This window comes from Fukomys damarensis, unplaced genomic scaffold (assembly GCF_012274545.1).
Source record: "Fukomys damarensis isolate Sample0158 unplaced genomic scaffold, DMR_v1.0_HiC HiC_scaffold_23, whole genome shotgun sequence".
In the NCBI taxonomy this organism is placed as follows: Eukaryota; Metazoa; Chordata; class Mammalia; order Rodentia; family Bathyergidae; genus Fukomys; species Fukomys damarensis.
The window spans coordinates 16,463,207-16,478,406 of record NW_022900935.1 but is presented as its reverse complement, the minus strand read 5'-3'; the positions used below and the strand labels follow the sequence as shown (position 1 = coordinate 16,478,406).

The following is a 15,200-nucleotide window of genomic DNA, read 5'->3' as shown; positions in this document are numbered from 1 at the left end:
GACTTGCACCAGAACCCAGAACTTCAGTTACAGATCTCTGTAATGGGGAGAATCACTTTTTTGCAGGCAGGGCTGCTACAAGAACAACTGAGAACCCACAAGGAAACTGTATGGGGCAGCACAGGCTTATAGTCAATGACATTAGATTTTCTTCCATAAGGACCAAGGACTGTTTTCTTCGCCAGAATTTGTGCATAACCACTGCACAGGTTACAGGAAGAGAAAAGGCAAAGTATACTTTCATTTTGTACCAAGGACTGCTTCTTGTCTCCCCTTATTGAAATAAAGTCCCCCGAAAGTGGCATACCTCTGTACTCCCAGCTACTCAGGAGGCTGAGGCAAGAGGATCCAAGCCCCATCTGGGCAATTTAACTACTTACACCCTGTCTCAAAAAAAGGGGTGAAAGAAGGGTTGGGGATATAACTCAATGCAAAGGTCCTATGCCAGGGTTTCAAGCTCCAGTGCAGAAAAAGGGGAAAGAGGTTGTTATTTAGCATCTATATGGGGGTGTTTATGGACAGGGTGCTCACGATTCAAACTTCTAATTTAATCTTCACAACCAGTCTTGTGCACTGGTATTTGTATTTACCATTTTAGAGAAACTGAGTTTCAGGAGTACCCAGGTGAAAAAGAGTAGATGGGATTAAACCTAATTTAACCCTCAGACGCCTCCCCAAGGCTTCAAAGACTTGAAGTACGAGGGTGGCAGTAATCACACTTCCACCCTTGGTCCGTGCTTTATTACCACTAATACAGAACAATTAAACACTGAGAGACCAAAGGAAGAAGGAACTTCAGAATGCAAAGCTTAAGCGTGAACAGGCAGGAAGAGAGAAGAAAGCCAACAGGCCAGCACCTCCCATGTGCCGGCACTGGACATCTGCTTACCGGCTGCTGTATTACAAAGCTCACAGGCACTGCCCCACCTCACAGATGGAACGGCTCACACCCCTGGGCCCCTACCCTCAGGGCCACTGAGAGGAGGCAGACAGATGTAAGGGAACAAACGCCCAGGGAGGTTCTCTGGAGGCCATGGCAACCATCACAGGGGAATGCCACTGGGCCCAGGCCACAGTGCAGCTGCCCAAGCACAATCCAGTCCTGAACTGAAAAGCTCTACACCCCAGCCACCTTTTCCTCCAGGTGTGACCTCCCACACTGCCCTCCTGGGTCCAGCCCATCCTGCAGTCAACATGGACCCAAGTTTCAGCTTCAGTGACAGCTTTTGCCAAAGCTGTTCCTGGAGGGAAGGTGAAGAGAGGATGTGGCATGAGTGACGGGCACTTGGTGAGCAATGGCCTCCTGCACTAGAAGCAGGGAGAGGTCATCCATCAGGGTAATATGGGTAGGCTGGGACACTGGGACTGCCCAGGCCTGGAGTGCAGCAGGGTTGGCAGAATGCAGACAGGAGTGGCCCAAACACAGAGAGGGGAGGGGAAGGGAGAAGGCAGAGGCCCAGGTAGGCTTTGCAGCAGTCGACACCTGGCCCACAGCCTGGCCTTTGGAGACTTCTGTAACACAAGAGTCCCATGAAACCACAGAGCTTGCTCACAGAGCCACAGAGGCCAGGGCAGAAGAGCAAAGGAAGGAAGAGCACCCTTAAAGGATGGGTCAGACTACAGGGCACAGGCCTGCAGAAGACAGACTCAGCCCCAAGAAGCAAATGTTTCCAACAGAAGCTGGAAATTTAGGTTTTTATGTAAATGATATTGATGGTGAAAGTGAACCCAACACATCTTTGGGTCAACTGGGCTCAAGCTTAGCCAGGCGTATTGGTACACACCTGTAATCCTAGCACTTGGGAAACTGAGGCAGGAGGAGGGCCATGAGTAGGAGACCACCCTGGGCTACATAGTGAGTTCAAGGAAAGTTTTGCACTACAGTGTGAAACTTTGTCTCAAAAAAACAAAACAAAAAGAGCTATCTTCTTGACCCTCCTACTCTATTCCAATTCTGCCCACCTATCCCCTTCATAAAATGAGCAGAAAAAGAGGCTATTTTAGGGCATAACGGGGGTGCAGGGGTGGGGGGAGTTAAAGTTAGGGACAAACTCAGATTCCAAAGTTCTGTATTTTTCAAAATAAAGATCACACATTGTTTAGAGACAATCTACACAAGAGTTACAAAAAATAGTTGCCCAGGCATAAGCATACACAGGTTTGTTAATTATACACATATGGTTACAAGTGTGCTTGCAAAAAAGTTCATTGGAAATATACACAAGGCTCTGGAAATGTACACCGTGTAGTGTTACAATTCTATATTCAAACAAGGAAAATTGACAGTATGTTACATTCACTTACAAGTAGACAAAATGCAAAATACAGTTCATCTTCTGTACAAAAAGGAAAGGGCAATTCACACTTTACAAGGTGAGAGGAGCTCTGATTGTAAGGAAAACTGGGGCAGGGTTGAACTTTTACACGTCCTTTTGACTGTCACAAAATAAGCAAAACATTACTTTTTTAGGGTTAAAAGAAAAAAACACTAGTGTGAACTGAATCATCCAGGGTAACATTTAGAAAGGATCTCACTACTTTCTGACTAGCCGACAAATAAAACCAAGCTATTCTTTTCTTTTTAAACATTAACTAGGCTGTATAAAGAACATTTATTCCTTCAAAAGAAAAAAATTTACTTCTGGTTGAAATTACAATTTACAATATACAACACTATATGCTACGACCATAAAAGGTGAGAATATACACTGAATGCACAGGGCTGGCTAATTCTCTTTTCTTACCAAAAAACGTGTTTATGTTGATTCAAACTTCTCCACATTTACATTACAGGTATACAAATGTACAATTGTACAATCAAAAGTATGTTCGACTACTAGGGTACATTATAGATACAGATTAGACATCAAAACAAGAAAATACTACAAATTTGTATATATGCAAAGTCTACACCAAGTATACACTATATATTTATAGAAGCAAGACCAAAAGCAGAGTTGGATTTTTTTTTCTCATGCTAAATAATCAGATTTTGCCTTTCAATGTTAACAGAAAAAAAATCCAGTAGGCAGTAAACAGTCACACCCACCCGGCCCTGAGAGACATTCTGGGTGCTGTGCCTCCTCGCAAGACGGACCACACATCAGCTTCCTCGGCACATTAGTGCCTCCAAAAGGAGCAGCTTTCAGAAGTTTCATGAATGCAACGTCATAAACCAAAGTTTTAGCAATTCCGAAACGTTTCTCATTTTTTACGTGTGTGTGTGTGTGTGTGTGTGTGTGTGTGTGTGTGTGTGTGTGTGTAGGTTCATGTGTGTATATGTACACCTTTTTATAAACAGTGTTAAATGCCGGTTTTGGGTCATTTAACTAAAATTCAAACTTTCCAGGTTTTTTTTTTGTTTTTGTTTTTTACTAAAATGAGGAAGTGGGGAAGAGCTATTTGCAAAACTTGCCAATGAGGCAAATGAGTTAAAAACCTTTTTTTTTCTTTTTTTAAAAACTTTTTTTTGTTAAACCAACCACCCTGAAAGTTTCCATACATGGAATATAGATACAACATTGAACAAAATATGTGGCCTTCCATGTACATTGGTTACCTATGTACAAGTATCCTATACACCAGTAAAACAGCAGGGCAATTAGTCAATTAAAAAAAATAATTAGTACATGTTATGTGTAATAAAATTAAATTTACAAAGGCTTTTCCACTGGTTGATTTGATTCCTTTTTGGAGGAGGGAGCAATCCAGAGCAACCATGTGCCCATTCCAGGCTCTACACTAGGACATGTCAGGTTGCTGGTTGATCTGCCAGGGGCCAGTGAGGTCAGCAGGAATGGGATCAGGGTGCACTGCTCAGATGATACCATTAGGAGGGCCGCAGATAGGCCCCAAATCCACGCCATTCTTCATGTAGTATTTCTCTAGCTTAGCCAGGATGTGCTTGCCATAGGTGTACTTGCGAAGAGTTGCAATGTGGGGCCGGATCTGAGAGGAAAGAAGCTGCGTTATGCTGGCCTCAGCTCTGGCACGCGTCCACAGATAAACCACTGGGCACACATGCACACTCCCACAGTGATACCTTTCACTGACATGTTCAGCAAGTCTCCTGAGCTTCAGAGTTTTCACGACCCGTCAGATGAGGAGAGCAGCTCTTCCCATGAACACTGACATGGGATGTGAGGGCTCAAGGGCCAGGTGGCACGGGCCACTCCCGGGACAGCACATGGAAGGACATCCTGACTGGCCAGCTGCACACTGCCTCCCTCCAAGGGCACACACTGGGCCCCTGGCCTCATGTACTGTATCGAGGCTCTCCAACGCAGTGAGGGTTTATTTCTGGGTTCCACGAACTCTGGGCTCACCTGACCCATTCCTCGTTTCATAGGGAATCACAGAAAGCTCACAGTAAGAACAGAAATGATAATCATTACGAGCCAGTGCCTAGCCCCATTTTATTTGGTAGAAAAATGAAGGCAGACTGGTACTGTTATTCAGTAAAGGTGAAATGGGTGACAAGGGTTAACACAGGTATATGAACCCAAACTGTCTGCATTCTCCAAAAATTCCTTCCCTCCTCCCTCATCCTGCCTACCTATGCTCTGGGGCTCACCTCTACAAGCATTCTCTTCTGCCCAGTTCTTGGGCTGACCGACCTCAACGACTAGTGACTAAGAGGTGGTGATTCTCTACAAGCTCATCAGGGCCTGCTCTACACTCTTCAGCAGTGTTCACTGTCTTCTGGACACAGACAGTAAAAGGGCCATGGTTTATAAACCCATTTGCCCATTCAAATTTGCATGTGCACACACCAACACACTGGGAGGAGAGCAACGGGTGCTTGAGAGGGACAGCACTGAATGCAACTACTCCGTTCAGCTGTGCCCTCAAAGTAAGGGTTTACCAGATCTAGAAACCACTTACGAACTCACACAGGACACAGATTCAAATCACATACTATACCTAAGACCTACATGGGAAAACAAGTAATAAATTCTCCAGATTTTAATTCTGAGCTGTGTGAGAACTTGCTTAACCCCTCCCTAAACGAGTCTGTAAAAAAGAACGCAATGATTCGCTCCCTTCTACCTCTTTTTCTGTCTCTTATCTCTCTCTCATCACACTGTATTGTTTTTCGGTTCAATAGAAAGTGGAAAGTAATCAACCTGCTCTTCTCCCAATGTTCCCTTTTGCTGAAAAGGATACTGTCTAGTAATGAAAGAGTGAGACTGTAAGGGACTCCTAGAACTTCTCCCACAAACCAACAAACCAACAAACCCTATCGATATGAACACTCAATTTGGGCCACTTCTCTTCAATCCCATACCGGCTGGGCTGATTTAAGTCCCTATCTAGTTTCATCACTTCCTTCCCTCTTCCAAGTTAAAATGCTAACTCATTGGCCAGGACAATTATCTGGAATGTGGAGGTGCTGTGGTCATTACAGTTCTGCCCTACTGAACTTGCTGAACTTCTTCACATACAGCCTTTTGTCCTGTCTCCAAGTCTTTGCATATCAAGTTCCTTCCTCCTGAAGAGGGTTATTCAAATGCCTTTCTCTTGAGGAGACTTCTCTGTTCTCACACATTACAAGACACCTTGCCCCACCCACAAACACATACTTCCCTGAAATCATGGTACCAATTTGTGCACCAACCATATGGTGCTCACCAATATAAGCCTCCTGAGAGGGGCAACTGCCATACTTAGTGTTTGATAAATGAACAAAAGGACATGCTTTAAATTCTACATATCTCCAACTTTCCCTCCACCTTCTCAGGCATATGTATAAAACTCAATCCGAAGGACTCTGGACTCCCCCAGCCGTCAGCTGCCATCGCCAACACCACAGGCTGCTGGTTTGGATGGGGTTGGGTTGGAACTGGGGGTGGCGCATGTCTGTCTGGCTCAGAACTTGAGTCCATAACAAAGGTTCTCATTATCGAACTTTGTTCTCAGTGAGGGCAAGTGGGTCATCACTGCCAGACGATGGCGACCCCTCTGTTGAGAAGGGCTGAGGGAGCTCAGAGCACCCAACTGAGGACTGCGCTCAGAAGCACCTCGACGCTTGGGGCCCCACCTGGCTCAAGCACAGCTGCAGTTTTGATCCCTGGGCCCTGCGGTCTGTGCAGAGATGGGTGGGCTCGCTCAGCAACTATTCCTGAAGCCTGATGCCTCTTCGGGTGATTTCTCTGTCATCTCTCCACTCACAGCATCGAACCATTCAGACTTTTGTCCCTTTTCCCTATCTAACTCTTCCTTAGCTTTGTCTTCTGCAAAGCCTTCCTTCGTGGATACTGGGCAGGGCAAAGGTCCCCTCTCATGTGGGTATCACTCCTCCCACTGCTCTTCCACACCAGACAGTGGGCAGCAGGCAGGGATCGGATCTCAGTCAGCTATGTGCTGTCCAGCACTCTCACAGACTAGGCTTCAGGTCCTTGTGTTAGATGATATACTCCCTGGGGCAAGCATCGGATCGGTAGATGTTGGTGGAATGAGTAACAGAGTGGAGGAGAAAAAAGCAAGAGGAGCAGGCTCACTTGCTGAACTGGTAAGCTGATCTTTTAAAGAGCAAGGAGAGAGACTCCTCATAAAAACTGAGCTTAAGATACTCACAGGAGTGGCAAACATGTCAGGGCACTGATGACTCTACATAAAAAGAAAAGGAACTCAGGATACAGTCTAGTGATTGCCTCAAAAAAAGGGCAATCCTCCTTTGTGTTTTAGAAATGAACCCAAGGCCTTGCACCTCTTCTCTCTGAGTAAGATTCTGCTCAACTTCACGTACCTTATGCATAACAATCTTCCGCTGGCCTGGCTCTGCCACGTCAATCATCTTCTGGACCACATAATTGGCATACTGGTCCTTCATCATGGTGTATAAGGCACTGTGGGGACCATCATTCATGGTGCATACCTCGTCAATGAGCACAGCACGCTCTGTACGTGAGGCATGGGTGACACATTTTTCTACAACATTGCTGTAATGAGACAGATCCAGGGAAAGTCTTAGAAGAGGATCCCCTGTGCAGCAAGAGAGAGAGCTAGCATTTGTGGAGAATAAATCCACCCACTGTCAGCTTTTAAATACCCTCCACCTCCACCATCTGAGGTGTCCAACAGTCACTGTAGTCTTACCCTAACCTAGCAATCCTCTCCTCACCTCCATGAGCTTATGGAAGGCAGGAATGAGTCTCACTGATGCCTGTCACCTGCTGCCAGCACAGAGCATGGCACTTAGCAGAGGCTTCCAGACTCAGTGAAGGAGCTTCCTCAGGCCATAGTACCTCTGTTAAACTATGACATGCTGCCATCAGGACAATAAGGACAGGGCCCTAGGGCCTATTAGCACTTCTGAACATTTCACAAATACATCATCTTGGGAAAGGAAAAGAAAAAATGTGGTTCCATTAAAACACTTTTTTTCCCCCTGGCAGTACCAAGAATTGCACTCAGGACCTTGAGCTTGCAAGGCAGGCACAGTGCCACTGAGCTACATTCCCAGCCCTAAAAACGCCATTTTTCCATAATCCATGGGGACTGTAGAGGCTGATTAAATTATACGCTGCCACACTAATGGCTATTTATCATCCAAGAGTGATTACTCACTGCTGTTTAGTTCTATCAGACACCTGTGGCTCTGTGGGAATAAAGCTGCACGATAGCAAAGAACAATACACACTACATGTACGTGTACTGCTGGAGCCAAGCCTAACATCTGACAGGAAGGCCAAGCAGTGGGGGGTGGGCAGAGCTGAAGGATTCCCAAGCAAAAAGAGTTCATGCAGAGGGAAAGAGCTACTCTGGATCACACAACCCTCAAGAGCTGGGCAAGGTGCCTGTAACCAATCCCAGCACTTGGAAGGTTGAGACAGAAGACAGGTGTAAGTTCAAGGTCAGCCTGGGCTATACAGCATGACCCTGTCTCAAAAAAACAAAACAAAACAGACAAAAACAAAAAACGAAGAAAGAAAAGTGCTTTAAAAAGTCCATACCTACCCAGTACATGACACCTTTGCTGACCAGCCTGCAAGGCGGTCATTTAACTACAGCTTGGAAATGTCTGATTTGGGTAGGTAGCTACTTTCTATGGCAACCACCATACAGGTGAATGGTTCTATTAAACATTCTTTCTTATCTATCAAACCATCACACTTTGGGTGCTTTTATTTCCTTTCTCTATCTTTCATGTTAAAATGTCACAAGACTTTATAAATTAAAAGTGAACACTGATAAATAAAAATTAGGCAAATACTACCTGCTCTGCAATTTATCCTAAAAACCAGGAAAGACAATATTTGAAAAATGTAAAGCACTGTTTTATATAAACAGCAGGATAGTCAGAACATACCTGAAGACCTTCCCACTAACTCCATGGAAGAGCCATCAATTTCTTCTCCAGCCTCTGCTACATATAAGTCACCTAAAACATCTTTCACAACCTGGAAACAGCTAGCACGCTTCACTCTTGAGCCTGGACACTATGAAGCTGGAGATGAGATTCTGAGAATGTTGAGGCCTATAGAGATACTATAAACTGCCTGTCTTTCAGGCAAAAGAGGAACCTGAGCAATAAACATTCCACAACTCCAAACAATTCAGTTAATGAAATACCCAGTGTATTAAAGTATTATATTTTAAAAATAGTCCCCAGATTTCACACTCTAGGGTAATGAGAGGCCCACTTAAGAGTCTTCATATAGTCCTTATTTTGTAAAACTACTTGACTTTTAAAGCTAGGTATGCTTTGAAAAAATATTTTAAAAAATCATCATTCATTCTTTCTACAGCTGGATTACTATTTAATCCTCTCTTCTGGAAAAGAAGTCAGGAACTCAAAGCACATACCTTGCAAATTTGTGCTGACTTAATACAAGAACATTGCCTCGGATTTCTGCTACAATTTTGCTTTTATCCTCAGGACGACCATGCTCCAATACATGTTGGATTACATAATTTCCATATTGATCCTATTTAAGAAACAAGAGAAGTAAAATGTATGTAAAAACCAGTACTGTGGCTTGTTTTAAGTCTTACATCTAAGTAACATCAATCTTTCCTGTTCACCATGATGGCTTATCTGAATACTAAATGTATTCAAATGTATTCAGATAGAGAATTTTTAAATAAATAATAACAATTTCCCCTGTCATTATAAAATAGGAACGTATTATTAATAGACAAGAGAGTATCTTTTTAATCTATCTATCTATTTATCTACAGATTCTGGTGGAATTCTTCATAAATTATTGCATACAAAAAAGAAGGCTTATAATTTAAAAAGGGGAGGATAGGTAGTGTTCTGAGAGTAAAGTCATTAGCAATGTACAAATAGTTCACTGTGCCTTTCTGTAATAGATTAAAACTGGAAAGGCTTGTGTCCAAAACAGGCACAGCTAATTATTTAATCAATGGCAGAATGAGAGAAAAGTATCAAAGCCTAAAAGAAGCAATCAACTAATACACTTAAGTTTGTCCGACAATAATGAGAGATTGAGACCGAGAAATATTAAACAGTCTAAGGTGACAAAGTCCACAGCAGCTCCAGAAGTCAGCTCTAGCTCTGAGGGCTAGGCTCCACTCACAAAACACAACCAGGCTGCTACAAAAGATAGGCCCGCAAGATTCCATGGTACTTAAGGCACATTAAGTTCTTCTGGAACTGTGTGAACAAAACACACTAGCGCAGGTCTACCAGGGCACACTGAAGCCCACTGGTATAAGCAGTTCCTTTACTGGCAACCCCACTACCTGTACAAGTTGCTCTGTGTGCTGGTGAAGCTCCTCTAAAATAGGAAGAGTCTGGTCAGGAAGACAGTGCTCCAGGATTCTCTGAATCACTCGACAGCCATAAGGATGCGTGGACAAAGCAAATACCTAGAGCAGACAACATATAAATAAAGTAAAAATTGACACCACTTTCAACACTTCAAAAGAATTTATACACACTATCACACTATTTTTCACAGATGAACTAAATGGTATTTAAGTTCTCTGTGCAAATAGTAATGGGTATGTCTCTTGTATGTAAATAAATCTATTCCTAAATTATTTTGGAAATTCATTTAATGTGCATAAATTCAGAACAAAAATGGACTTTTCCAAGCCCAGAAATAAACATCATGAAAAATACATAGTTAAGAACAAGAGTGTCACTCAACAAACAGCCTCTCAAAAGATAGGGTTTTTAAAAAACTGAAGGGAGTGAGGTGCTTAAGATAGGCCACTTATCCCAAGGCAGGCTGAAAGAAAGTCCTAAATGCTTTTGCATAAGCACACCAACTACATACAATGTTCTGAGGTCAACTGGGATGTTTTATTGAGATCTGAGCAACAGAAAAGTGCATAGGCTTTAGATCAGACATTCAATCTTGATTCTGCACACCCAAGCTACAGGACATGCACCTCAGGTCTCTAATCAGTAACAATGACAGGAGCAGTTAAGAATAGCTAACACATACTGGATGTTTCCCCATCAAGTGTCAGTCACTGCACTGAGAACTGTATGACTTTTATATATGTAGCTTTATGCTTAAAACTGATAACTAATATACTATATGATTCTGCTTGAGTTTAGCTTTGTAAAAATGCTACACTCATAGCCTAGAGCAATATGGGAAATGTCATTCAACATTACATTTCCAACATTTGCTTACAAGACAGTAGACAATCCTGTAGGTTATTCTGTCTAGGTATACAGCATCCTGCTGGCTGATGTCAGTATTTTAGAAATCCAAAACCCAGCTCATGGACATGCACACTGCTTAGTCTTTCCCCATAAGAGGAATAATTCTATTTTAAACAGGTCTGAAGAGGTCTTGAGGCATATCCACCGGTGCAGATGTTACACCAGATGTTAACCAAGGCCAGGAATGCTAGAACACGGGAAATATAAATGCTGAAATTTAAAAGATGAAACTAGGCCAGGGATTTAGCTCAGTGGTGCCGCTGCCTGCCTTGCAAGCTCAAGGACCCGAGTTCGATCCCCGTTACAAAAAAAAAAAATTCTCATTAAAAGATGAAACTAAATTATTCACCAAAATGGCTGTGCCAGTATACATTCCTATCAGCAGTTTGTAAGACCCTGTGTTCCCACCAGCACACACCAACTCAATGGTGGGAAACAGTCATTTGGGCCTCCTTTTGCATTTTTTTCATTACTAATGGAATCAACTTTTTTCCCATATAACTACTGGCAGACTGTTTCTTCTGTCAAATGTTACTTCGTGTTTTAGGATCATTTTTCTTGTTACACTGTATTCTCCTTTGATTACAGGGGTTCTTTATATTATTGTAGATATCAACTGTTTGATATTTTAAAATAAAAGTTTTTTTTTTGTTGTTGTTGTTGTTGTTTTTGGTACCCGGGATTGAACTCGGGACCTTGTGCTTGTGAGGCAGGTGGCGAAACCACTGATCTAAATAAATCCCCAGGCCTCAACTGTCTGACATTTTGATCTTGAAAATATTCTCTCCCTGGGCTGGGTGGGGGGATACAGCTCAGCAGTAGAACATTTCTCTAGCCTATGTCAGGCCTTGGATTCCATTCCCCAGCACTATGTTCAAAACAAATCCACACAGGCACACAAGGTCAGGGTCTTCTCCAACCCTGCTCCACAGGGAGTCCTGTCTTTCAAGACCCTCTGAATTCTAACTGTAGTCTACTTAACCACTCCAATAACTCAAGAAATTACAAATCTTTTGAAAAAGTCAAAACCATTTACCAATCTAGGCTTAACTGTACATGCACCTGATTTTTACTACACATAAAAAAAGTAGTATGTTTCACTCTCCTGTCTAGTTAGGTAAGTCTTTGAGAGTATTAGTTTTTGGCAAAATAAAGTAATAGTTTAGAGGCAATTCAGGGAAAACCAAGGTATTTCAAAAGTAACAACGAGGCCAGGGATTTAACTCAATGGTGCCACCAACTGCCTCACAAACGCAAGGTCCCGAGTTCAATCCCCAGTACCAAAACAAAGCAAAAACTAACAACTTAGAAGGTGATGCAAAGAAAAGACTTTTTTTTTTTTTGGTACCAGGGATCAAACTCAGGACCTTGCACTTGCAAGGCAGGTACGGCACCACCGAGCTAAATCCCCAACCCAAGAACAGACTTTTAACGTGCAAGTAAATAGAAAAAATTAGAAGTTGTCTCTGGTTAGGTGGCTACTTAATACAGTTCTAATCAATGTGAACAATATCTCCTCCAAAAAATTTCAGGTAAGGGACATCCAGTTATTTAAAAAATATATTCATGTACGACCTACAAGATTACTTCTGCAATTAACTTGAATTTTTAAAATATCCTTTAAATATTAGAATAGCTAGGCATGGCAGCACATGCCTATGATCCTGGCACTTGGCAGACTGAGGTAGGAGGAGCCATGTGTGTTCAAGGCTAGCCTAAGCTATACAGTGAGTTAAAGGTCAACCTGAATTACACAGCAAGACTCTGTCAAAGCAACTATCTGGGTTAGGGATTTAGCTCAGAAGCACCGGGCCTGCCTGGCAAGCAAAAGGTCCTGAGTTCGATCCCTGGTACCAAAAACAATAAAATAAAAGCAAATATCAATCAATCAATTGAATTAATCAATATTAGGATATTACTTAACTAAAGGAAAAAACTTATTCACCAAATACGAAGTTTCATCTTAACAATTCTGATGACAGTGGTTCATTCCAATATGATCAGACATCTACATTAATGATGGAGAGAAGGCCCAAAGATACTTAAGGAAAGAAAGGTGGTAATATGGACTTTGGAGGACTGTTTTTTGCAGCAATCTCAGACAAAGGATATTGAGAACATGCCACAAATACTATTCTGTAAGCGGCTCACAAGAGAAACATTTATTAATTTGTTTCCTTTATGTCTTTCCTAAGTCACTTACCTGCCCCTTAAATGCATCAATGATAAACTGCAATGACTGGGGCTGCACACATTCAATGCATTTCTGAACCACGTGATTGCCATTCTGGTCTTTGACACACTTGAGGACATGGCCATCTAGTTCCCGAACCATCTCATTCTATTGGAAACAAGGAAAGAAAGTACCAACAGAATCACAGCAAGCAAACACCAGGACAGTCTAGTCCTCTTTAACAGACATCAAGGTACTGAATGGAAACTATTAACAATGCAAGTGGAACAATGCAACTGTGGCAATATGACAATGTGGCAATAAATGAGGGCTTAAGTTCTCCTGTGTGCTTACAAATCTACTATACAGTAAAAGTTACAGTAAGGGTAACTAGTACCACAAAAGATCTCTAACTTGAGAAAGACTCCTTAGAGCTTTAACACATTCACGACAGGTCTGTAATTCATATGTCTTGCTGCTGGGCAGCTTGAACCACTGGTGGTGCATGTGTGACTGTACCATCGGGGGGCTTTTTATTAACTTTAATAGTAAAAATACCAATAAAAGCGATTAGATCTGTTTGTAACACCTGTGGTACAAGACGCCTGATGGGGACAGTCATGCATGTACCACTGGTAGGACAACCCAGGAGGAACACATTTTAAAATGTAGGGCCAGGAATTTAGATCAATGGTGCTGCCACCTGCCTTGCAAGCATAAGGTCCCAAGTTCAATCCCCAGCACTAAAAAATAAAAAATTTAAAAATTTAAAAATTAAAAAAAAAAAAAAGGTAGACCTCTTCAAACAGAAATAAAGCGTATATATATGGAACATACTACATTAAAAGATTTCACAGGCAGTTCAGGATTTTATTTTGACAACCCTGTTAAGGCTTGTTATTAAAAATAACAAGCATTAATCTAGTGCTAAGTCTAAGCTGGCATAGCTGTAAGCACTTAGCATGTTTTTATTCATGGAGTCCTAACAGACCTATGCACTGGGCACTGCTGTTATAGATGGAGAAGCAAAGCACAAAAAATTGAAAAATTTGTTCAAATTCTAGATCCACATTGCCAAGATTCAAACCCAAGTAATCTGGCTTCAGTGTGCAGTACCAGTGTTTGCTAGTAAGCCATTAATTATTTAATCTCTTGCACAGCCTCTCCATACACATATATTTAGACACAGCCTAAGAGAAGTTAAGCCATGTAATTAAAACTGGATAGAGCTAGGTATGGCAGTACACACCTATAGTTTCCAGCCCTGCAGAGGCTGAGCTCCAGACTTCAAGGCCAGCCTGGACAGCTAGAGAAAATCATGTCTCAAAAAGAAAAAAAGAAGAGCAAGACTGTAGGAGAAAGCAATAGAATCAGAATTCTAGCCCAGGCTGTGACTTCAATATCCATAATGACTATAAAGTTCACAGGAATGTTTGCTCAGTTATCTAATGAAAAATGTCCAAACAAGAGAATACAGACAACAGCCATACCGAGTGCGTATGTGTGAATGTGAGAACGGGTATGTATGTGCATGTCTATTTAAGGAATGGATGTGACAAAGGTACAGAAAGAAGAGACACTGAGGTTCTGGCTAAAGCCCTTCTGTGAAACTCACTGCCTCAGGAACCTCAGGAACTCACTGCCTCAGGAACAGAGCTGTCTACACATGGCTGCACCCTGATAACATGCTACTCAATTTCCATGCTTCCTCCAATCTCTGTTCATTGCACTGACTGTATTTCTGTTAGAAGACTACAGTCATTTTAAAATGACAAAATGGCTCAATTCCTGAGATGCTGAGTATTTCAAAGCAACTAAGATATCATCTAATTAACGAAATTCAAGATTACAATGGTAAAATAAAAGCAAAGTTTACTAATCAAATGCAAGAAGAAAAGGGAAGCATCTATTCAAAGAGCACAGAGAATAATTTACTCCCAAAGTGTAATTATAGGCATGATAAATACTAATGCTTATACAGGGTAAAGATAAAAGTAACATCTGAACAAAAGGAAAAATGGCTTGCTTAAATATTTCCTTGATCTGAAAGAGGTAAAAACTATTTGGAACTAAGCTAATTTCACCTAAAATAACAGTAACAAACATGCATCTAAAAAACAGCATATTATCCATAGCAGGAAGGAATTCAGACCTAAAACAGAACAGCTCAAGAGAAACATGATCAGAGGAAAAAAAAAAGATACAAAAATATGTAAGACAGAAAGAGCTTGAGGGTAAGGGAAGGGGAGTGTATGCCTATGTGGGGATCAACAAACAAAAATAGCTTCCATAATATACCCATCCAATTAGAGAAGAGTAAAAATGTAAAAGTCAGAGACAATAATCAGTAATGTACCATATTCATGTGACAAAATGAAA

The 15,200-nt window shown here is 41.8% G+C and overlaps 1 protein-coding gene and 1 non-coding gene across 11 annotated transcripts in view; both read right to left on the bottom strand.

Annotated features, from left to right (window-relative positions):
* Nucleotides 1–3,220: 3,220 nt before the first annotated feature.
* The window catches only part of Pum1 (pumilio RNA binding family member 1), a 119,451-nt gene continuing 107,471 nt past the window's right edge, over nucleotides 3,221–15,200 (bottom strand). For all 10 annotated transcript variants that reach the window (XM_010621615.3, XM_010621617.3, XM_010621616.3 and 7 more), the window contains 5 exons: nucleotides 12,852–12,989; nucleotides 9,712–9,837; nucleotides 8,809–8,930; nucleotides 6,749–6,941; nucleotides 3,221–3,948 (listed from right to left, as the gene is read on the bottom strand). In XM_010621615.3, the coding sequence (XP_010619917.1) occupies nucleotides 3,817–3,948; nucleotides 6,749–6,941; nucleotides 8,809–8,930; nucleotides 9,712–9,837; nucleotides 12,852–12,989 (711 nt within the window). In that variant the 3' untranslated portion in view covers nucleotides 3,221–3,816. The remainder of the gene's footprint in view (nucleotides 3,949–6,748; nucleotides 6,942–8,808; nucleotides 8,931–9,711; nucleotides 9,838–12,851; nucleotides 12,990–15,200) is intronic.
* Nucleotides 5,863–5,947, bottom strand: LOC117287413. The gene has a single exon (XR_004518729.1). It is a non-coding gene; the product is annotated as a small nucleolar RNA SNORD103/SNORD85 (small nucleolar RNA).